Consider the following 23,204-nt stretch of genomic DNA (forward strand, 5'->3'; position numbering starts at 1 on the left):
ACATGACCTCACACAAATTAGGGATAGTACTTAGGCAGTACTACCTATGTATTATATAAATGATTACTTAGGAAGAACACAAAGGGAATTCCCTGGTAATCCAGTGGTTAGGACTTGGCACTTTCACTGCTGAAACCTAGGTTTAGTCCCTGGTCAGGGAACTAATCCCACAAGCTATATAGTGCAGAAGAAGAAAAAAAAAGCCCAGATTCTGGGCCCTGAGAGAGACATATGTCATAGTGAGCTAGGACTGAAAAGTGAAGCAGTCATAACTCTTGAGGCCAAAACAGTTAATGATAGTCAAGTTGTTTCCCAGCATATTAGGTTTGACCAATATCTCATGTAATATTTTGGCTTTAGTTTGGTTCCTGGCTCTCTTCAAAGTTCATGAAAATCTGTACAATGAATATAGTTTTTAAAAGTGCCCATTAAAATGGTGATGTTCAATAAGAATATCCGTTAATATCCTTTACAACAGCTTGTTCCCCAGTGGTTTCAAATACTGTGTTTGAAACAGAAGCCACACTTAAAGCAAGGGGCAGTAATTAGAAGGTTCTTGAGTATCTGTTACCAGGGAGGTTTGAAGGGACAGGACCCACAGCAGTCACAGGACACCCAGCAAGTGTTTGGTCCTTTCTTCTCTGGAGAGCACCACCATTAATGGGACAAAGTTTGAAGGATTATGCCTGTTGTTGCAAACCTTTGGGAGAGTGTGATGCTCCTGGAGACAGGTAGCCACCCTGTCTCAAAGCAGAGCAGTTTTTCACAAGGTCAGTAAGCCACTGTCACCATAGAAATAGGTAAGTAATACCTATAGTCCTCAGGATGTGCACAGTTGGCAGGGCAAAGGCAGAGCATCTCTCTTTGGGAAAGGGGATACGCTCACAAGTACTATCAGCCATTGCGTCTCCTCCCCTCTGACCAGCGTAATTCAGCCTGAGAGGAGTACAGAAGGAAGATAGTGTACAGTGCAAGGCAGGCAGGCCTGGGTTAAGCACTTTAAATACATGATATAATCAATGATAGAAGGCTGCCAGTCCAGACTGTTCAAGACCTGTACTCATAGCATTATCAAAACCCACCATTTAGGGTACTGACAATAAACTATGGCACACCATGAATAGATTCTTAGGCAGTTTTTAAAAATACTGTACTAACTTGGAAAATGTTCTTGATATAAAAAGATTCTATGGTGATAGGATTATGGGAATTAAAACTTTGAAATTATAAATTCATCTTAATTAGATAGACACTACCACATGCTATAAAGCCTGACATGTAAAAACACACTGTAAAGCTAAAAAAAACCTGACTTACTACCCACAAGCTAAGTCCTGCTTGCTCTAGGTATGGGGATACATCAATGAACATGTAAACTCTGCTCTCAGCACTTATGGTGACCTGAGGATAAAACAGTTGTTTACATGAAGTGGGCAGGGACCTGTGAAGAGCCAGGAAATCTTAGGAAAAGTTTAAGCTTTTCTGTAGATGGGGCTGGGGGCAGGTATGAAGTCAAGAGATATAACTGCATATTTATATGCTTGTGAAAGTGCACATCCACATACAAAAGACTTTCACTAGGGCTTTACTTAGTCATGGAACATGTTTATCTGGTCTCAAAAAACTCCTCCCACAACCCCCAGCATAATTAGGAACACCCTTTAACAGTTTCTGAAGACACTTTGAAAATGGTGGTCTGATTCCCTTATAACTAGAACATTGCTCTTGATCAGAAACCCTCAATAGCCTTTGCTTTGTCCCTCCATAGAAGATTCCTTCCAGCTGAGCTATGGTTGGTCTGAGATAGTACAGTAGACAGAAGAGATGCTGATGCTACTGGGAATGTTAACCTAGGGTCATTTTGAATGGGTCTGCTACAGTCAATCCAATTTTGACCAAATAGTACCTCAACAGGACTATCTTGAAGAAGTCTTGATCAGTCCGGAGAATCTGTTTTGGAGAATGGACTTAAGAACTGGGGTTGAAACTGCCAATCTGTCACCAAACTAAAATCCCATGTCTCCCGACTAAAGAAATGAACAAAACACACATACATAGGCACAAAAGCGCTAATTACACGAGAGGCACTGATTCTTGGTTTATTCACGCAGTAACAGCTGACATTGGGAATTGTGTGGATATAGATACAAAAGAAGGAAGATGAAATAAACAGCAGTTGAGTTCATCAGGGCAGTGTTGGCAGTTCAGCCAGTGTGTAGTCCCCCTCAGGACCTACTGGGTTGAGAAAGTGCTCTGCCCCCTCTACCACTTCTTGACCAAGGCACCTTAACAACACTTGGCCTATACTTTGGGTCACAGTGATCAAACACAACATGGTCAAGACATTCAAGGCTGAGTGACTGCTCCTGGAATAGTCTGGCAACAAGAAAGAGGAAGGAGCAGCATTATGCCCTTACCCTCAGCAAGTGCGTGCAAGACAGATCACAGCAGGCATTTAAGAGGATCTTTTCTCTTGTGCTCAGTGGAGAAATACCTTTTCGGCCAAAACCACAGAAGGCAGAACCAGGAGGAGGCCCCAGAAGTGGAACACAATCAGAATCACCTCTTGGTTTCTCATGATCACATTCAAAATCTACTTTAATAAAGAAAAAGAAAAAAACATTTGTGGTGGGGCCATTTTTCAAATCCAGAACTCAAGTTGAGGAAAAAGAAAAGTGTCCTCCTCTAGCATCATGGTTTGGACTCTCAAGAGTTCTTTCTACTGCATAAGCCACACCACTTTCTCTCCAACAGATGCCCAACTAGGATTGTTATTGGTGTGCCAGCAAGTTATAAGACATACCCAAAGGCTGTATCTCTCTCTAAGCTTCTCTTAGTGGCCAATAGGGAGGAAAATTCTAAGGAAGGTACTTAGCACCTTGTATTCCCCTCATGATAACAGATGGAGGACTCAGCTGTGAGGTAGTGGCAACAATCCCCACATAATGAAAAAGAATTCAAGTCTATATAATTGTTCTCTGGACACCAAAAACAGGCTGTCCTCCCAGATCTCATGTTCCAACCATCCTCATGTGAAGCTGTGTCTACTTCAGGCATCCCAAGAAAACTGAGAAGGAAAATGACTACCCAGCTTAAGGTTCTCAGGACAAGCATAAAGAGACCTCACCAGAGCTGCCCAGGCACAAACTGTTGTGCTGAATTCATTAAGCATAATTTTTTAATAGAAAAGAAAACTGAAGGACAAACCAAATTGAAAGAATCACTGTTATAATAACTTTAATTTATCTTGCATTTTACAGAAGTCTATGAACGATTTTAAAAAAGCACCGCCTTACCCCATCATGTTTCTCTGACAGTTGTTAAAGTAGGCAATGAGTATGTCAACAGCTTCAGCAACGGCATCTTGCAAGAATTTCAGACCAACCAGCCACACGCCAAAGAACCTGGCAGCTTTTCTATCTTGTTTTTAATAGTGGTATATCCACTCTGATGGTAAACCTGTCCAGCCAAATCTCCAAAACACACTTTGCAAAATCAGTGGTGATTAGCAAATTAGTTAGCTTTGGCACGGAGCTGTGCTCGCTTGCCCGTGACAGCCTGGAAGCCAGTTTTGATGCTGGCAACAGAGCATCGAGAATGACAAGTTTCGCACTGTAAGAAATAGAGTCGGGTGTCCTTTTGCAGGATTGTGTCTGGTGATCGGCACGTGTGACAGGTGACGTATTCCTCTGAGGAGAAACAACACACAGAATTACCTGATAGCCACAGGTTTTTTTACCTGAGCCAAAGGTTTTCTTTCCTCTAAAATGCTTCTACTGAACTCTGCAATCCCACACTGGAACCCAAACTGAAAGCTTATCTTAGCTGCAACCAGCTATTCTAGAGGTAAGAAAACACAAGCTATCTGATGTGATACTTCACAAACTTAACCATGGGTTGAAAAAAGGCTCCAAATGTCCAAAGAAGCAGTGACACCTGCCAGATGCCTACTCCTGGCTTTGTCTATAGGAGATGCACTCAAAAGAGAACTTAATAGCTTTTGTAGGTGGGAACAGATCTGCCAATTTTAAGTGATTAGGAAGGTAAGAAAACTAGGTCAGATCAGGGGTCTGAATGCAGATAGATTTCTTTGACTTGGCCTTCAGCCTAGAACCAACCAGCAGCCTTGATCAGCTGGGTCTTCTTAGGAAATCCAAATCCCACCCCCTGACCCCCAACTGGCTACCAAGAGCCACCTCCCACCCCAGTTCCCCACCACTATCATTTTCCCTCATCTTCTAAGGCCAGCCTGTCTAGCTTCATTAAAAACCAATGGCTGTCACCCAGAATATTTCAGCCCAATGGGAACATTTCAGAGTGATGTGTTAAAAATTATACACTTACTGATATATCTTCTCAAAACATTTTCTATCTGTTTCTGTTGGAATCTTCCTTTAATTACAAGTTGATTATTACCATCTATAGAACCACTATGAAAGAAAACAAATATCTCTATTATTGTTTTTCCCTATAAGGAATCAAATACCAAACATTTTAAATCTTAAATATTTATATTTATTTTTATAATATATAAGTATTAAATATTCAAATATTTTAAATACTAAAATATATTCAACGACACAGGTAAGTCATAGGGGCAATGCTACCTGGTTTCTCAAAAGTTAAGTAGTTGGTGCCTAATGATTTAGTCTTATTTCCTAACATTAAATTCAATTTTTAATTACATCTTCAGCAACAAATGATTTGTAATTGATATTAAGTGTAAAACCAGACTGGTTCAAAATCAGGAAAGGAGTATTGTCAAGGCTAGATATTGTCACTCTGCTTATTTAACTTACATGCGGAGTACATCATGTGAAATGCCAGGCTGGATGAATCACAAGCTGGAATCAAGATTGCCAGGAGAAATATCAATAGCCTGATATGCAGATGACACCACCCTTACGGCAGAAAGTGAAGAGGAACTAAACAGCCTCTTGATGAGGGTGAAAAAGGAGAGCGAAAAAGCTGGCTTGGAACTCAACATGAAAAAAACTAAGATGAATGGCCTCTGGCCCCATCACTTCATGATGGGGAAAAAGTGGAAACTGACAGATTTTTATCTTTCTGGGCTCCAAAATTACTGCAGTGACTGCAGCCATGAAATTAAAAGACACTTGCTCCTTGGAAGGAAAGCTATGACCAACCCTAGACAGTGTATTAAAAAGCAGAGACATCAGTTTGCTGACAAAGGTCTGTCTAGTTAAAAGCTATGGTTTTTCCAGTAGTCTTGTTACGGATGTGACCGTTATACTATAAAAAAGGCTGAGTGCTGAAAAAATTGATGCTTTCAAATTGTGGTGCTGGAGAAGACTCCTGAGAGTCCCTTGGACTGCAAGGAGATCAAACCAGTCAATCAGAAAGGAAATCAACCCGGAATATTCATTGGAAGGACTAATGCTAAAGCTCCAATACTTTGGCTACCTGATGTGCAGAGCTGACGCAATGGAAAAGACCCTGATGCTGGGAAGGAGTGAGGGCAGGAGGAGAAGAGAGTGACAGAGGATAAGACTGGTTGGATAATATCACTGACTCAATGGACACTGAGTTCTGGGAGATAGTGATGGACAGGGAAGCCCAGCATGCTGCAGTCCATGAGGTCACAAAGAGCTGGACTCAGCCACTGAAGGGGAAAAAAACCTGATTCCTTAACTGTGTGATGACCCATTCACACAACAAAGGACAATCACATTTTTATTGACTGTATACCACATGCAAGGCAGTGAGGTGCACTATAAATATAAAAACTATGAAAAGAGCTACAGATATCTTTAAAAATTCTAAGACCAAATCTTTTGATTCAGTGGCATATAGTTAATGAAAGTGTTCTAAAACTGTGATGGTTAACTATGTGAACAAATTAGAACTACTGGATTATACATTTTTAAATGTGTGAATTGTATCTATAAAGCAGTTTCAACCCCTCCCCCAAAAGTACAGTTGAAATCACAGGCCTCATATTGTCAAAGATGCTTAAAGAGAAACTTTTTTAAAAGGCCTGTGATTTTTTAAAAGTAGTTGCTGACAAGTAATACTTTTGAGAAAGCAAGGCTCTGGGCTAGACATCATTTTTTTTTTTTAAAGTTGATGTAAAAATAAACAAACTTATATGGAAATGCCCAGGACTGAGTATAGCCAAAATAATGGTGAAAAAGGAGAAAGTTGGAGGACTCATGTTTTCTGAGATCGAAATACACTGCAAAGCCACAGTACTCATGTACATCAATGAAAGAAATTGAGTCCAAAAATAAACTCTTTATTTTATTGTCAATTAATTTCTGAAGTAGTGTCAAGATAATTCATTGGAGCAGAGAATAGTTTTTTCAACAAATGGTGCAAGATCAACTAGGTTATCTATTCATATGCAAAAGAAACAACTTTGACACTTTTAACATACCAAAAAATAGCTGCAAAATAAATTGTCGACCTAAACATCAGAGCTAAAATTGTAGTCATCTTAGAAGAAAACACAGACATAAATTTCATGACCATGTGTTAGTCAACAGTTTCTTAAATATGACACTGAAAAGCACAAGTGACCAAATAAATACACTGATAAATTGGGTTTCATCAAAATTAAGCTTTGGAATTTCAGCCATACAAAAATGTGAGAAGAAAAAAAGAAATTATAAACCAGAAAGTAAACAAAAATCCAGCCAAGCAGCATTAAATCTATTCCTTATCTTACTATTAAACTGACTTTCGCAAGAACCTCTCCTATGATTCTCCTCTAACTGTAAGTTTATTATCATCCTCCATGAACAGTAACCCTTAATTTCCAGGCAACACTGATTCCAATGCTTGACACTGAAAATCTTTTCCATTCACTGTCAAAAGAAATTTGATTTTCTTGATAGCCCTATAATATTTAGCTCATAGACTATAAATTCACTGGTTACAACTTGTTATAATTTACCTCACCTCCACAAAAACTGTAATTATTCTGAAAAGTAGGAAAAACACTGCTACCTTTTGCTCCATCAGTTTATGTAATTTATGTTTGTAACAAATATACATTTAAAATACAATTCTCCCACAACACAGCCCACATGTCTACCATTGGTCAAGCAAATTACTCCTTCACCTCACAGCAAATACAGCCAGTTCCAACAAAATGAGTTTCTAGATAGGAAGAGACGAGAACACCTTAATTACCTCTGTACTACCAACAAGGCACAAGATTAAGGCTTTTGAAAGAGTTAAAAGCTCCCAAGAAACGTAGACCTGAGTTTACATCTTGACTGCAATTAACTAGCTGTGTGACCTAGTGGCTCAGATGGTAAAGAATCTTGCCTGCAATACAGAAGACTCAGGTTTGATCCCTGGGTCAGGGAGATTCCCTGGAGAAGGAAATGGCAATCCACTCCAGTATTCTTGCCTGGAGAATTCCATGGACAGAGGAGCCTGGCAGGCCACAGTTCGTGGGTTGTGAAGAGTTGGACACAACTGAATGACTAACACTTTTTCTTTTTTCTTTCTCTATGTGACCACCTATACAACCTCACTTCACCAAACCTGTTTCCAAATGTGTTAAGATGGAGTAACACTACTTTCTAACAGTCCACAGAACTGTTGTAAAGATTGAGATGGTATCCAAAAGAGTCTGGCACACAATGGACACTCAACATGTTAGTCATATTCATTATGTCCTTAATTCTACATTACTTATTTTTAAAGGGATATTCAGCTCACTTTGGTATACCTAACAGACCTGTTCACATATGAGCCACTGTGAACCGTTTCCCTATTCCCAAGAAACCAACCTCTCCCATAGAAATGAACAAGTTTCCCTCCTTCATTGCCCTAAAAGTTCTTCTGACAATCAGGTGGATGTTTTTTTTCCTAAGTGTATTACATATCTTTTCAAGTTAAAAGAAGTTCTTATAAAATGTCCATTAATACTGTAAGTAACAAATGTGAATATAGTTTCTTACCTTGTACCCAATTCAGCCAATAAAAATGCAAGGAGATGTTTAGGCTGACGATGTAATCTAAAAAGAAAGTGGAATAATATAAACCTTATCTTTCATGGAAATGTAACCAAACTTCTAACTACCTCATTCTCTTTACTGTTTTGTAATCACTCAGCTGTTAGGTGAATTTTAGCACAGTTCATGATACCATTTGTTTACATTTTAAAGCCCATAAAACAATATTACATTTTATTTACAAGTATATACACACTGGTAAATGTCTATAGACGTGGACAGGAAAGGTAAATACCAACTTTTAAGGATAAGATCTTTTTCTAGGAAGGAAAGTAAAAGAGATCAGAAAGATAAATATATATAAAAAAAAAAAAGATATATAAAGATGGCCTTAAATTGTAACTGTAAAGCCCCCTTTTTAAAGAAGTAAAAAGATGTGAAGTTAAAGTATCAAGAGGTCAAAACACACCAAATCAAGGCAATGAATACTTGGGTGTTATGTGAATTCCTATATATTTCCTGTTTGGAATTCATTTTTAAAAAGGGAAGTATTTCATGGCAGCACAACAACAGAAATTTAAAACAGCTAAAATATTCACCAACTGGGAAGTAGTTAAATTACGGTACATCCATTCTATCCTGCTTTTAAAATACAGGTCTCTAAATAAGAACAAAAAAGCATAAAATGAAAAAGCACATAAATTAAAAAAGCAAATACAAGTAATGCCACTCAGTACACTTTTTAATTCTATTCACTTGGCACGGTTTGAGTTTGTTCCAATAACTAGGTACTACTATTACAATTTTAAAAGGCTTTTTTCCCCCAAAAATGTAATGAGTAAGGGTTGGTGAAATATAATAAAACTGGTAGGTACTTATATTGCTAGTGGGAGTATAAACTGGTATAAACTTGCTGGAAAGCAACTTGCCAATGTTTGCTATAAACAATGTCCATTCCTTTTGACTAGGCAATTCCCTCTTGGGAATTTTCACCCTAAGGCTCTATTCTGAGTTCTGCCAAGATACACGTATCAGGATTGTTCTATGAAGCTCTGCCTGATAACGAAAAATTGGGAGCAACCATGTTCAACCAAGGAACTGTCAGAATATGCTGTATAACTCTTAAAAACATTTGTAAAGATTTAATGATATGGGTAAAAATTTCACTATATATTGAGGAAAATATGTTAAAAACCAGTATAATACCAATTTATTAAAAAATATTTAGATGCTTAATAGTAGCTAAAGAGGGGGCTTCCCTGGTGATCCAGGGGCTAAGACTCTGCACTCACAATGCAGGGGGCCCACATCCTATCCCTGGTCAGGGAACTAGATTCCACATGCCACACCTAAGAGTTCACACACTGCAACTAAAGATCCCAAGTGCTGCAACTAAGAGCCGGTGCAGCCAAATAAATACTAAAAAAAAAAAAAAAAACCACGTAGCTAAACATAAAAATACTAAACTATGATTACCTATCTCTTAACGATGAACTTAGATGATTTCTCATTTTCTTTAGCAGGTCTGTCTTTTCTCATTTTCTATCAATTTCTATAGACAGAAATACTATTATCGCCACCAGCAAAAAAAAAGTCAAACTTTTTAAGTCATGCCTACAAGCAATGAAAAAAAGTGGTTACTCTGGTCAGGGAATTTTTAGTGATTACATTTTCTTTATTTTGACTTCCCTGATGGCTCATATGGTAAAGCATCTGCCTACAATGTGGGAGACCCGGGTTCAATCCCTGGGTCAAGAAGATCACCTGGAGAAGGAAATGGCAACCCACTCCAGTACTCTTGCCTGGAAAATCCCAAGGACGGAGGAACCTGGTGGGCTACAGTCCATGGGGTTGCAAAGAGTCAGACATGACTGAGCGACTTCACTTTCTTTTCTTTCTTTCCCTTTTACTGACAACAAGCCTATATTACTTATGAAATTAAAGAACAAACAGGAGATAACGTCAGTTGCCCTGAGGAACCTGCCAAAAAAGGTGTAGCTGAGGAAGTCTGAGAAGAGCCAGGCCCATGTGACAGTGACATGGGGGTAAGACAGGCATGGAATATGATGGTAATTAATGAAGTAGAAATCTCATCAACTGTGTCTTGGCAATAACCAAGGAAGCAGAACATTAAATGTAGCTGCCTTCCCAAAGCTCACTGCTTGTTACTTGCTTGGCAGGCCCACTCCAGCCTGATGAGCTTTTCCATCTGCCTGGGCTTCCCAGGCTTCTTTCTAAGGACTATATTCAATCTCCTGACTCTTCACTCCATCTGGTTAGAATCCTCTCATAAGTCAGCATGAGTTGCATTCCCTTACTTTTAGATGCCTAATAAATCAAGCCTTAAGACGTATGAATCAAAAGAACTGATGGACTTGAACTGTGACCTCCCTCAACCCAACCCTGACACCTGTGCACTGTCTCTTTCTACATCCATATTAAGGATATTTAACATATACTCCACTGAGAACCTGGCATTTGGGATGGAGACTCTGCATTAACCAACTTACAGTTTACAGATATCTGTAAAGTTGACAAAAGAAGTTTTCTTGGTTCCTACTCGGACGACCTGTGGTGGTTTCATGACAAATTTCCTTTTCTCTCCAGCTACCATATCTGGATTCTTTTCCCTCATGATGTTGAACACTCGATTCAGTAGCTATAGAGATAAAGTGGTATTCATGTACAGTCTTATTAATAGGAGTATACAGTTCCCACTTGAGTAACTTGTGCATTTCCTTTAAGAACCAACTTTACTTATCAAATGTACACACTCATCACATGTTCTGGGAGCTCCTTGAAAATAATTCTCAACCCTGAACAGCAACTGGTCCATTATGAAAGTGGAACAGTTCCATATTCAGAGTTAAAGGAATCAACAAGCTCCTACTAATTCTACTGTTACCGTGGGAAAATATGTGGTACCTGGAAAAGTAAAATTCAGTCTACCCAGAACAAACAAACTCCAGACTAGCTTGGCCCCATATTAACACTTCCTTCTCTAATGTCCCCCTCTAGGGGGGCTCCAATGACCTTAGAAGTTCATGGATTCTGATGATACTATAATGACTGCCTGCCCCATACGTGGGCATCAGAAAGTGCTGTGCATTGGCTGTGTGACCTCTCTGGGTCTGTTTCATTATCAACCTGTACTTCAATGGCCCTTTCAATTCAGGGGACATTTATCCTGCTTTTGAGTTCTAGTGAACAGTTTAGCCCCCTTTCACAACAGAATTTGTCTTACCTCTTCGTATGTGTAGTCTCTTTCTGAGCCTGCCCAAGCAGGGCCTGTCTGGTTACTGAATGAAATACCATCATCTTTTTTGCTGTCTTCATCTTCTAAAGCTACAGATAACAAAGACTATAAGAATGAGGGGTAGGGCCTGATACAAGAACAAAAAGGGGAAGGGAGAAGCAGATCTAGAGAAATGAAAGCTTTAGGACATTTGTCTTCCCTCCCACAACTGCATTCATAACAGTCTTAATCATAAAGGCATCAAGGCTCTTAAATAACCCCATATTCCTTAGGGAGATGTTACAACTTTCATAAATCATCCTTAATAGAGACCTTTCTAATTAAGAATTTGTGGTAATACAGACACACGGAACTGTTTCTTGATTTAACAAACAAACTAATGCACTAGGATAATTAGAGAACAAAATGTCTGTTTTGAAGCACTTAAGAAACAAACACATCCATAAAAACCCATCTGCTGACTATAATAAATTCTCTAAAGTAGTTATAGTACTTTGAGGCTAATAAACAGCACTTTTAACAAAATAGTAAAAAAAAAAAATTTAAATCCAGTTACAATAATTGTCCTGATAATCTAAATCAGTATGTTATAATGTAATCACAACTGTCAAGTTCTTCCCCCATGAAATCTTTTAAACTTTGATTATCAAGTTAGATTCTGTTTCCTTTTAGCTTCCATTACTAGGTAGCAGAAATAAGGGGCCAAGAAAAAATAAATAAGGAACCCATTCATGAAAGAGATTGGGCCAAAGGTTTCTGTGAGCCTAGAAATGAGCTGTTAAGCCCACCAATATTACCTTCATCTTTCTCTAGTATTTCATCTTCATCAGGGAACTTGACAACCTTCTTTTTCTTCTTTTTATTGCCAAGCATAATGTCAAGATCTTCCTCTGGTTCAGCTGCTTCCTGAACATCACTTTCAATCTTAAGATCCTAAGAAAGTGAGATAAGAGTCAACATTTTGCTACTAGAATTATTATTTTTATTTTTAAATGATATGGGCCGACATGGCTTTGGAGGAAAAAAGTATTACACATTCAAAACTGAAGTTATAGATCAGAAATCTCTCTCACAGGTGAACCAAGCTGGTTCAGAGTGTCATTTAAACTGGAAAATTTTTAAGACACTTAACAAGGATTCTTATATCTCACTGACAGTCTTCAGCAGGCATGGGGTTTAGGAATACTTTAAATAAGTTTCTGAGTATTCTGATGCAGTTAGTAGGAGCACTTTTTCCTCCTGACACCAAATGTGTGATGTTTTTCCACACCAATTTTCCAACTCTGACACTAACTAGATAACATACAAATCAATGTAGTTCTGACACTATCCAGTTAGTGACAAACTCCATGGATTTAAGGGCTCAGTTCCATAAGACTGTTTTCATTTCAGAGGCCAATTTCAAGTACAGAGTCCCCAGGTTTCCCACACGTATGTCCTACTTAAAAGTTCAGGGGTTCCCAGACACCCCTAATTCAATCATTTGCTAGAAGGGCTCAAAGAACTCAGGAAAACACTTACCTTATTATACTTGATATACATATACATATACACAATATTATATAAAGGATACACCTGGAAACAGCCAAATGGAGAACATGCATAGAGCAAGAACAGGGAAGCAGAAGTGTAGTGCTTCCATGCTCTCTCCAGGTATACTACTCTTAACATCCCAATGTGGTCACCAGCACTGAAGCTCTCCAAAACCGCCCCCCAAGGGTTTTTTTTTTACCGAGCCCACCCATGAGATTTTTATGGAGGCTTCATTCTGTAGGCATCATTGATGAAATCATTGGCTCTTGGTGATCAAACTTAGATCCAGAGATTCTAAGAGTCTTAGGAACTGTATGCAAGGACCAGTGAAAAAACCAGGTATTTTTTTTCTTATACCACTGCCAACATGGCACTAGGCTGTAAGGAGGTCTTTGGGCAACACTTCAACAGATGAAATCATGAAAGAGGGAAAAGGCAGAACCCATGGAGAATTAGGGTCACATGATGAATGAACAGAGAGAAGGTAAAGCTTGATCCCAAGATTAGCTGCTATAGTCATGGATGTAAAGCAGGCACAACCTTGAAATGAGACACAAAAACCCTAGAAGAGCAGAAAGGGCCAGTTTTAGTTCCAGCCTTCTAATCTCACCTACTTACATCAGTGTATCCAAACTGAAGTGTGCTGTCAACATTACTTATCAACATCTACTTTTGTGCTACTCTGTAGACTTTGCTATAGCAATTTTAGAAATCTAATGAGCAAAAAAGCTCAAATAGCCAGGAATAAATAAAGTGCAGCCTTAAGATGCCAAATCTAGCTGTGTTGTCTCAGTGCCACATCCGACCATCAAAGACCAATCAGCCCATGTGTATCAAGCTGGATACACCAGACAAGAAACCAGATGTTAACCTGGTCTCTAAGACGACAATCAGTAAATGAGAAACTCAGACAGGCTAAATATAAGTTAGCACACACCAGTCAGCTTCTAGTCCTATATTAATAATTTTATCCCAGTAAGCTCTATTTCTAACCTCGAGGCTAAGACCCAGTGAAAGGTAGAGAATAGCACAAAGTATTTTTCAAAAGCCCTGTGGTGGTCTGAAAATGCAAATCTTAAAAACACTTCAGCCTCAAGTTAATGTCCATGTCTTGCCTGATAAGGATACTTGAAACTTCTTGTTATGATTTAAGAGCAGAGAAAAAAGTATCCAAGCACTGAAATTAGAGCTTATAAGTGACTCTTCAGGACAAAAGTTACTAGAGAAATTTGTTAACCAAGATTTTCTGTGGCACATCTCTAATGTGTCACCTGGTTACCTGGGATATTTATACTTCATTTATCCAGTATAATCTGAACATTTCTCTTTATCAATTTCCCTACAGTAGTAGGAAAAGAAGAGAATCTCCAAACAAGGAGAGAATAGGATAAATCCAGGTAAAATCATCTTGTTCTAAAGAACTCCAAATTATCCCTGAACCTCTGAAAACAGAAAGTATCTTACTTGTTTTAGTACCCTAACAATTAGCACACAATGCCTGACTCACGGTCTTCACTAATACATATCTGCTGAATTAACAAATCATTAAAGAACAGACTTTCAGCTCCTTCCTCCACCCATCCTCCTATTCACCTACTTACCCACCCATCTTTCTACTCCTTATTCAAAGTTAACTCTGAGATATTTATATTAGAAATCGATCCAGTAATAAGACAATTACAGGGCCTCAAGTCCCCTCAAGATCAGAGAATCCCATAAAACCAGCCTGATTGCTCTGGTTCTCCTGTAGGAGAACAGGCCATAAAGTCATCAGCCACCAACCACCACAGGCCGGGGTTCATTCTTTGCTGCTCAGAGGTATATACATAAATCTGTGTATCCTCAACATGCTACCAACATTTTAACAGAAGAAATCATAGAGATATTTGCTCTACAGGATTTCCCACAGAAATCTCTCTCCTCAGCCAATCTCAGTATGATTAATGACAAGTGGCATTTTGTAATCATCTTAATGGCACTCAATACAATGTGTAAAAGCTAAATTTACATTCCTTTGAACCATAATTCTTTTAAAATACCTAGTCAGACACAATGCCAAGAAAATGACCTTAACAGTAGTGACTAAATCCTTAATTAAAAAAAGCAAAACTAGTAAGAGATGAGACAAAGAGGGAGAAACATCAGCCATTAGCAACCTTTCAAGAGGTCAAATTTTACCTTCAATAAGAAAGCAATACTACCTTTATACCTTCTTCAGCTTCATCAATATCAAATATCTTTTTCGATTTTTTCTTCTTTTTCTTCTGATTAAAGAAATTCAAATCATCTAGATCATCAGAAGCATCTAAAAGATAATTAAGATTATCAATTATTAACAAATAGCAAAACGCAAAACATTGAATTAAACCAATGTTTCAGTTATTAATCAAGTCCCCAGAATTAGACTGATAGTAATTAGAACAGTCATTCCTCCACAACTACAAAGGTTATGGTTCTAAAAACACAATGGCAGGTCAACTCAAAGCTTTGTAGGAAACTACCTGGCTAGAGGACCATATGCTGTGCTCAGTCACTTAGTCTTGTCCAACTCTGTGACCCCATGGACTGCAGCCCACCAGGCTCCTCTGCCCATGGACTTTTCCAGGCAAGAATACTACAGTAGGGTGCCATTTCCTACTCCAGGGGATCTTCCAGATCCAGGGATCGAATAGGGGACCATGTAGGGGCTATTTATATAGTAGCTGACCATATGATGCCTCATTGTTCCCAAAACAAAGTCAGGGTTCTAACATAATTTTCCAGGGCTCTCCAGCTTTATCTACTTCTGCCTAGTCTCTCATACTCCACCTTAATTCCTAGTTCCAGCTCAACTGAACTACCTCCACTTCTTAGTGCAGTATGTGTGGTCTCTCACCTTCAAGCCTTCCTATGGGCCCTTCTCCCATAGCTCTTACCTTCATCTCACAGGATCTTTGTTAGGAGTTACCTCCACCAAGAAGTCTTCTCTAAGCCTGTCTTTCCTATTCCCTAACCCGGTTAGGTATCCTGTAGGTGCTTTGATAATAGTACATTCTGTCACTCCAACAGAGGTGTTTACTTGCTGCTTGTCTATCTCCCCATGAAATACCAAGGGATTATGCCTTTCTCACCCAAATTATTGTGCCTAGTCCAACAAGTTATTCAATCAATCAACCAACAAAAGGCCTTATAAAGTATTTCAAGTTCATGAAAATGAGACTACAATATGAAAAAGATGAAATTTTATCCACCATTAATGAGTAAAAATAGGTTTGGTTCAATACGTTTTCCATTTGTTCTGCCCTACTGTACACAAGGAATATTTTAACATGCTTCTATTACAAAGTTTTTCAAGGAGCTATTTATGAATTCATAATTAATTCTTATTAAAAGAATGATTTACTTTCCAACTTTGTTTTAAAAGTTTACAAGATGCTTAGCACATGGCAGATGCTCAATGAATGTCAATTTTCTCTACCCCTACTACAGTGTCTTCTATTCAACAGACACAAACATGTTTACTAAATCATTTAAATGGTGTTTTATGTTAGAGCTCGAGAGTGAGTAACTAAATGCTGGCTGTAATTTTAATTTCTTCTATATATTTTCCAACTTGTTAAGACATAAAACTATATCTTGGTCCTATTTCTTTCAAATAAAACCACTGTTAAAATTGGAAAAGAGACAGGGGGGGGAAAAAAAAAACTGAAAGAGACTTCTGGACAGGCTAGACTGGAAAACCAGCCCTGGAGTGACAAAGTTTTATCATCTTTGTCCTGTGGATTTGGTGGAATCTTCCCTGAAACAAGTCGTCTAGAAATCTGGCAAGGTCCCATGTGCCCAGACTGTTCATGGCCTCATCTTCACTATAACAGCCTCTCAGGTCATTGTGTGCACAAAATTCAAAACACCGATGGAAGAGAACGAGGTCTTCCAGAACAATATTGACTCTCTCATATTTACCACTTACCTTTTTTCCTACTGTCTTCTTCATCAGCTTCTACATCTTTGTCCTCAGTTGGCTCTGGCTCCACTTCTTTTGTTTCTGAGGGCTGGGTTTCTTCTGTCTGGGCATCCCCTTCCTCATCTAACATAAAAGGCTTCTTCTTCTTCTTTTTCTTCTTGCTCATAGTAGGATCAAAAATCATCTGTTTAAAAGACAAGAAAAGAAATCAGGACCATGTGATTATTTTTAATGATGCTCACATAACAAACGTGCTGCAGTCTTAAAAGGTATACTCTTAAAAAAACCACATGTACTGTTTTTTAATTTATAAATTATCACAACATAATAGAATTTAGGAAAGGAAGTTTAGCGTTATAATAATCCAAGCTTCGTCCCTTGCTTTATGAATGAGAAAACCAAAGCCCAGACAAGTCATACATGTTTTATTTAAGTTTGGTAACCTGGGTTGCTACACCAGGAGACTTGACCTGATTTTAAAAAAACTTAAAAATGTTTTTTTATCCTGAAATCCATCATCAACCCTTCATATAACAAATCTCTATCTGAGTAAAAGAAACTTCTATACAATCTTTTACTCTGCTTTTTTCTTCTAGAACATTAAAAGATAAAATGTTTAAAAGCACAAGTCCAGAACCTAACTGACTGAATTCAAATCCTAATTCTGGTTTTTACTTTTGTTACCCCAGATAAGTTCTTGCCCTCTCCACGCCTCAATTGTAAAATGGAGATCAGCAGCAGAACCAAAACCAAACCTAAAAAGGTGAATAGGCCTAAAAAGGTAAATAGGCTTCCCTGGGGGCTCAGACGGTAAAGAATCCACCTGCAATGTGGGAGACCTGAGTTAAATCCCTGGGATGGGAAGATCCCCTGGAGGAGGGCATGGCAACACACTTCAGTATTTTTGCCTGGAGAATCCCTTGGACAGAGGCCACTTCAGGCTGCAGTCCATGGGGTGGCAAAGAGTCCGACGTGACTGAGACTAAGCACAGCAAAAAAAGGTAAATATACATAAAACACTTGGCACAGTACCTGGTACAAAAATACTCAATAAATGTTAGCAATTATTATACAATTTATATGTAATGCTTTAGAGGTGACAAAAGCATGGTATGTCTTGATTCCTATCACCAAAATTCATCAACTCAGGGTGATCTAATCTTTAAGACATATCATGAAACTCAAAAAAATTCCCAAACTGATTGTAATTAACTTAAATTCCTTTATGTCCCAAGTACATTAAGGAAACTGAGCTACACTGAAACCAAACTATGGTCTGTAATAAGGGAGAGTGGTAGAGTATCATCCTCACTCAATAAAGAAGGATCTGCAAGAGTTCTGGAAATTGATACAGCCTCATTTCAAAGTTATCCCCTCCTACCTTAAGAATGCTCTAACCGTATAAATGATTAATTCTGGAAAGCAGTCAGTCTGAGGAACATAGTTTGGCAAACTTAAGAGTAGTAAACAGAAGAGTCAGGAGGAAGGAGTTCCCCACTGCTGACCTACTGGGTCTTGGTTTACCCTAAATACAGTCTTGTAATCATTCCAGGGAAGAAGCTATAATCCATCCTCATTCCTGAAATATGGAGATTTGGCAAAAGGACAGATAACACTCCAAGCACTATAAATCTGGTTGTCTGGCAGGGCTTACATGCCATTTATTGCACTTTTTTTTTTTTTTTTTCAGTATCAAGTTTGCCTAGAATATTAATTATCTTTTAACTATATTATTCAGCAAGACACACCAAAGATGAGAGGGACATCCTCACAACTGCCCTGTTATCCTTTGAAAAACATTCATATAGGTCCACAGGGAAACATTATGATTGTAGCCTGGAAAAGAGTTATAAATATGCAAGAATTATACACTGATGTATCTCTCCCAATTACTGTCTCTGGATGCTGAAAACATATACTCATCCCTTCATTTTATTCACACCACTCAGCAAAACTAGAGTTTAAAAATACGGAAACCAGGGATTCCCAAACAGTACCCAAAGTAGACCTCCCTCAAACCACAAGGTCAGTCTTGACTTAAATGTTTTTTTTTTAAAAAGACTTTTATATCTGATTTAACAAATTATCACAATCCAGATGTTTTATGAGACTAGTTGGGATCTGAGAAGCAAATAGTTGCTCACAGTGTGCTTACGGAAAATCAGACTCTTTTGAGTCTACAACAAAGTCTTCAAATGTTTTCTCTTTTTAACTTCCCACACTGGGTTGGGTTGAAGAAGGTGAGGGAAAGGGATACCAGCAAAAATTACCCTGACAACAGGGTGCTTCAGGAAATTGGAAGCCTACTCATATCTATCATACCTTACTCAAGATAACTTTAAGGCCTAGAAGGCACCACACCAAGAAGGCAGGAATGAGCTGCAAAAGAACCCAGAGAGGCAAGTTGAGCAGAACAAATGCTGTGTCGTCATCTCTGGGTGATAGGATTCTGGGAGATTTTTATTTGTATTGTGTTCTTCTGTGTTTGTATACTTCATACAATACACATTCCATTTTTCATTCAGTTTCTTTTGTAAAACACCTTACCATGTTGTGTGAAAACCCAGTATTCAGATACTTTGTGAATGGGGCCCAGTAATAAGCAATAATCTTAGCTACTGACAGCACTTTGATGCCTGTAGATTAGGGAACTTTTCCTCACATGGCAGCACTCATACTTCTAGAATACTGCTTTTTCAGATGTCAGTTCAAAGGAGATTATGCTATGTGAGTTTTGGGCTTACTTGCCAGGTTTGAAAGGAAGTGTGTAGTTTATGGCAACTATACATTAAAAAATTAAAAAAACAGGAAATGTGAAAAAAGAAATAAATTACTTTTTATTAGCAGATTCTTTAATCCTCTGTCCTGGCTACCAGGCAGGACTACTACTGCTGTAGGATGTCCCTAACAGTTTATCATTTCCACCTACTGATTTTTCACTTGATCCTTACAAGCCTGTAAAGTAGCCAGAAGTTAAGGATTGGCCTAAGAAAACTTCTCTATCCAACAGGATTAGAGGAACCAGAACCTGCACATACCTTCAGAGTGGAAGGCAAAGGTGGGATTCTACTTCCACTAACTTGCTCTGTGATGTTAGGCAACTTAACTTCCCTGGGCAGTAATTTACAGTTTACAAAATGGACTGGCAGATCTGAGAAATGCAAAGCTTTTTAATACTTTCTTGGCTTTCAAAGTCCTCTGCTGGAATGCTGGTTCTGCCATCTCTGCTTGACAAAGTTCTTTTCACCCTTCAGTAATATTCCACTTCTTTCACCATCTAATCCCACCGCTAAAACGGAACCCTCCAGCTCTCCAAACTGCTGTGGATGCTCTATTTCTACCTCCTGTACCAACTAGAAGTAGATCTCTTACAATATTTGTGAGCACTTTACCATATAAAACACAGAATAGCACCCCAGAGAACTCTGTGCTATATAGGTGCTTACTTGTTAAAGGTAATGAAAAGCTTAGAAAATGAGTAGAAACAAAACAAGCATGACACAACTCCACTCTCAGAACTTTTAAAAAGACAGGTGGACAGCAATGTCTACCCATGACCTCCAAAGCAGGATCACATACTTCCCTTAGATTCAGTTTCTTTCCTGAGAATCTCCGAGGCACCAAACGGAGATTTGGAATTCTAAATACTACTGACTCGGTCACTTACTATTTGATCACGAGCATCACACAACCCTCTAGAAGCCTCAGTATTCTCATCTCTGAAATGGGCATAACAATAATACACATCTTAAAGGGGCGTCATGAGAATCAAATGAGAGCTTGGAATCGCCTCCGGAATAAAACCCAAATCCCTTAATTTGTCTTCAAATTCCTCCATGAACTAGCCATTACCTGTATTTTAAGGAATTAACTCTAACCAAGTTGGATAATATTCTACTTCCTTGCTCTGAATCCTTTCCACTACTTGAAGAAATTCAAAGCATTTTCAGGACGCACCTCAAATGACAAAGCTCAAAAAGCTTCGAATTTTTCTCTGCTCTCCAAGGCCCTACTGGCCAACCACTCGAATGTTTACTGAAATTAATTAAAAACTTAAGGGGGTTTTCCATTGGCAGTTCTCAAAGTGTTAATCAATACCTATGGCTCGTACTTAAAAGTCAAATGTCATTTTAGGCCGTTTGGATTTAAATAAACTGAGATAAACCTGACCGAAAAGGTTCTTGAGGAAATTTGCTGAGGTACCAGCAAGACAGTGGAAAAAGACCCAGGCAGCTTTGCAGCCCGGACTTCCCGCTGACGTCGCTGAGAGCTATGCTGAGGCAGGCTCAGAGACAACGGCCCTAAAACTTTCCCAGGTTAATCACTTTTTCAGGCTGAAGGATATTTTCCTCTTGACTTCTCCCCCTCTCTCACGTCTTAAAAAAAAAAAAAAAAAAAATGCTCTAGATAAGAACAAAAGTGGATGCTGGGCAGGACAAGCCAGCCTGCGAAGTTTGAAACGCGGTCGCTCTACTAGAGCCGAGAGACGCTCCTCTCAGTACCACCAGCGCCCACCGAGGGAGAGTTGGAGCTGCAGAATCAAATCGAAAGGAATGCAGGAGTCGCCAGCCCGTCTCGTTCAGTTGGGGCATGAACCGGGTATTCAAGCCCTCTTCTGGAGGGCAATTTCTACGTGCTCTCCATTCCGGAAACGCCGGCCACGAGAGGACGCCGGCCTCAGCGCCCCCGTCCTGAGGAGAACCGGGAACCGCCAAGCCAGGGCTCCGGAGCCCTCGCCGGCTCTACCGCTCCGGGTCGCCTAGGCCCGGCTGCCCCACATGGCGGCGACCGGCCGCTAGGCCGCAGGCCCAGTCTCCCATACTGGGGTGGGTCTGGCTCACTGCCGTGGTCCCTAGCCATAGTGCCAGTCTCAGGCCCTCACCTCGTCCCCGGACATGGCTGCGGCTCGAGTGGGCTCGGCACGGACGGAAAGTCTGACGGGTCAGCCCCAGGCCCCGGCTTCAGCGCTGCTCCTGCCGACACTTCTCCCACCACCGCACTAGGCTCTTGCATCAGCGAAAGGGAACGACACCCCGCCCTCTCCTCCCAAGCGTTATAAATGCGCCTGCGCAGAGACCGCCAATGCGCAGGCGCGCGGAGAAGCCGACCTAGCGCGCTCCGACTGGCGCGAGTTACCAGGCGACGCCGACCGCCGGCAAGCTGGTACTTGTAGTCCGCCCGGAAGAGGCAGGCGCTAGCGCGGCGACTGCCCAGCGACACCTGCGCGTGCGCGACGCTGAGGAAGCCGGCCCGGAAGGTTCGATTTTGCCGGTGGCTGTTCTTACCTCAGCTTTTGGAGGAGCAGGGAACCCCGGCTGTTCAGCGTCTCTTGTGGAGTGAATTCGGGGCGGTTTCTCCTGAGTTAGGGAGGTGGGTGAGGCATTCAGTAGTATGCACTCTTTAGTGCTTTAATTTCTCTGCTACCACCTCCACCGTGTCCCCGTGGGGTATGCTAGTGTTTGAGTAACTCGAAGTTGGAAGTGGAAGCGCTCACCTCACTGAGGGGTTTTACTTCAGAAATCTAACCCAACAGGCTGGATTTCAACTTGGGAGGTCGGAAACCAAAAGCCTCCATGTAGACGGGAAAGGAGACGTCTCATGAGGAGAAACGGCCTGGCAAGAGGCATTCTGTCCGGAAACCTCAAAATCCTTGTTTGTAAAGACTTTGAATGCGTGGGTGCAATTCCCCTTGAGGCATAATAGAAGCAGTTAGCCTTTTGGGGGCTCTCACTATTGTCAGTCCCCCCCCCCCCCCCAGCCGAAGACCACCTAGAACACTCGTATTGTTGAACAAAGCTGGGCTTATTGTCTCCTCATAAGGAGTGGAGGCACAGCCTGAGGCACAGGGGGCATCCCAGGAAGATGGTGCTGGAGAGAATTTACAGGGTTGGAGCTTGTATTAGGTAATTTGGGGGAGGGTTCCAGGAAGCAGGCCTTCTCTCTGGATTGGATGCTGTTAAGGAGATGGAGGTAATTCTGATGGGTATTTTAGTAATTCTTACTTGAAAAAGGGAGAAGAACCAAGAGTGGCTAAAGCTGTGATTGGTTAAGAAGCTGCAGTCCCTCAGCCAGGATAGGGGGATATTTGGTCTTTGTGTGTGTGTGAGGTGTGGGTGTGTGTGGGTGCGTGTGGTTGGGGCAATGTTCTTGTTCTTTTGTTAGTAATCAGTAAGTTTATGGAGGTGGTTTTGTTTTTGTCTTGATCCATCATGGTCACAGAGTGGCTTTGTCTGAGGTTGGTGTTTTTTGAAATTGTTTGTATTCAGTAGGACAGCATATTCTAGTTGATAACACTAGCCTAGCTCCGCCTATTTAGGAGCTGCTTAAATGGCAACCCACTCCAGTATTCTTGCCTGGGGAATCCCACAGATGGAGGAGCCTGGTAGGCTACAGTCCACTGGTCGCAAAGAGTCGGACAAGACTGAGCCACTTCACTTTCACTTTCACTTTCTCACTCTCACTGTGCTTCATATCACTTAGTATATGTTCCCTTCTTGAGGCCTCAAAACAACTGTGTGAGACAATCCACAATTGGTTAGCGCTC

The 23,204-nt window shown here is 40.1% G+C and overlaps 1 protein-coding gene across 1 annotated transcript; it reads right to left on the minus strand.

Annotated features, from left to right (window-relative positions):
* Nucleotides 1-3,220: 3,220 nt before the first annotated feature.
* EIF2S2 (eukaryotic translation initiation factor 2 subunit beta) lies at nucleotides 3,221-21,681 on the minus strand. Its single transcript, XM_061127092.1, has 9 exons — nucleotides 21,543-21,681; nucleotides 16,667-16,844; nucleotides 14,919-15,022; nucleotides 11,982-12,117; nucleotides 11,173-11,273; nucleotides 10,439-10,587; nucleotides 7,935-7,991; nucleotides 4,345-4,430; nucleotides 3,221-3,689 (listed from the first exon to the last, which is right to left on the minus strand). Exons 1-9 carry the CDS (start codon nucleotides 21,555-21,557, stop codon nucleotides 3,514-3,516), a joined length of 1,002 nt encoding a protein of 333 aa, XP_060983075.1. The 5' UTR covers nucleotides 21,558-21,681; the 3' UTR covers nucleotides 3,221-3,513.
* Nucleotides 21,682-23,204: the final 1,523 nt, after the last annotated feature.

The sequence above is a fragment of the Dama dama genome, chromosome 23 (assembly GCF_033118175.1).
Source record: "Dama dama isolate Ldn47 chromosome 23, ASM3311817v1, whole genome shotgun sequence".
NCBI classification, from domain to species: domain Eukaryota; kingdom Metazoa; phylum Chordata; class Mammalia; order Artiodactyla; family Cervidae; genus Dama; species Dama dama.

Bases quoted from the DNA above. Each gene is read 5' to 3' on its own strand.
- EIF2S2 (XM_061127092.1), bottom strand. The intron at 11,274-11,981 runs GTAATATTGGTG...TGTTATCTGTAG, and splicing joins AATACTAGAGAAAGATGAAG to CTTTAGAAGATGAAGACAGC. The intron at 4,431-7,934 runs GTAAGAAACTAT...TTTCTTTCATAG, and splicing joins TTGGCTGAATTGGGTACAAG to TGGTTCTATAGATGGTAATA.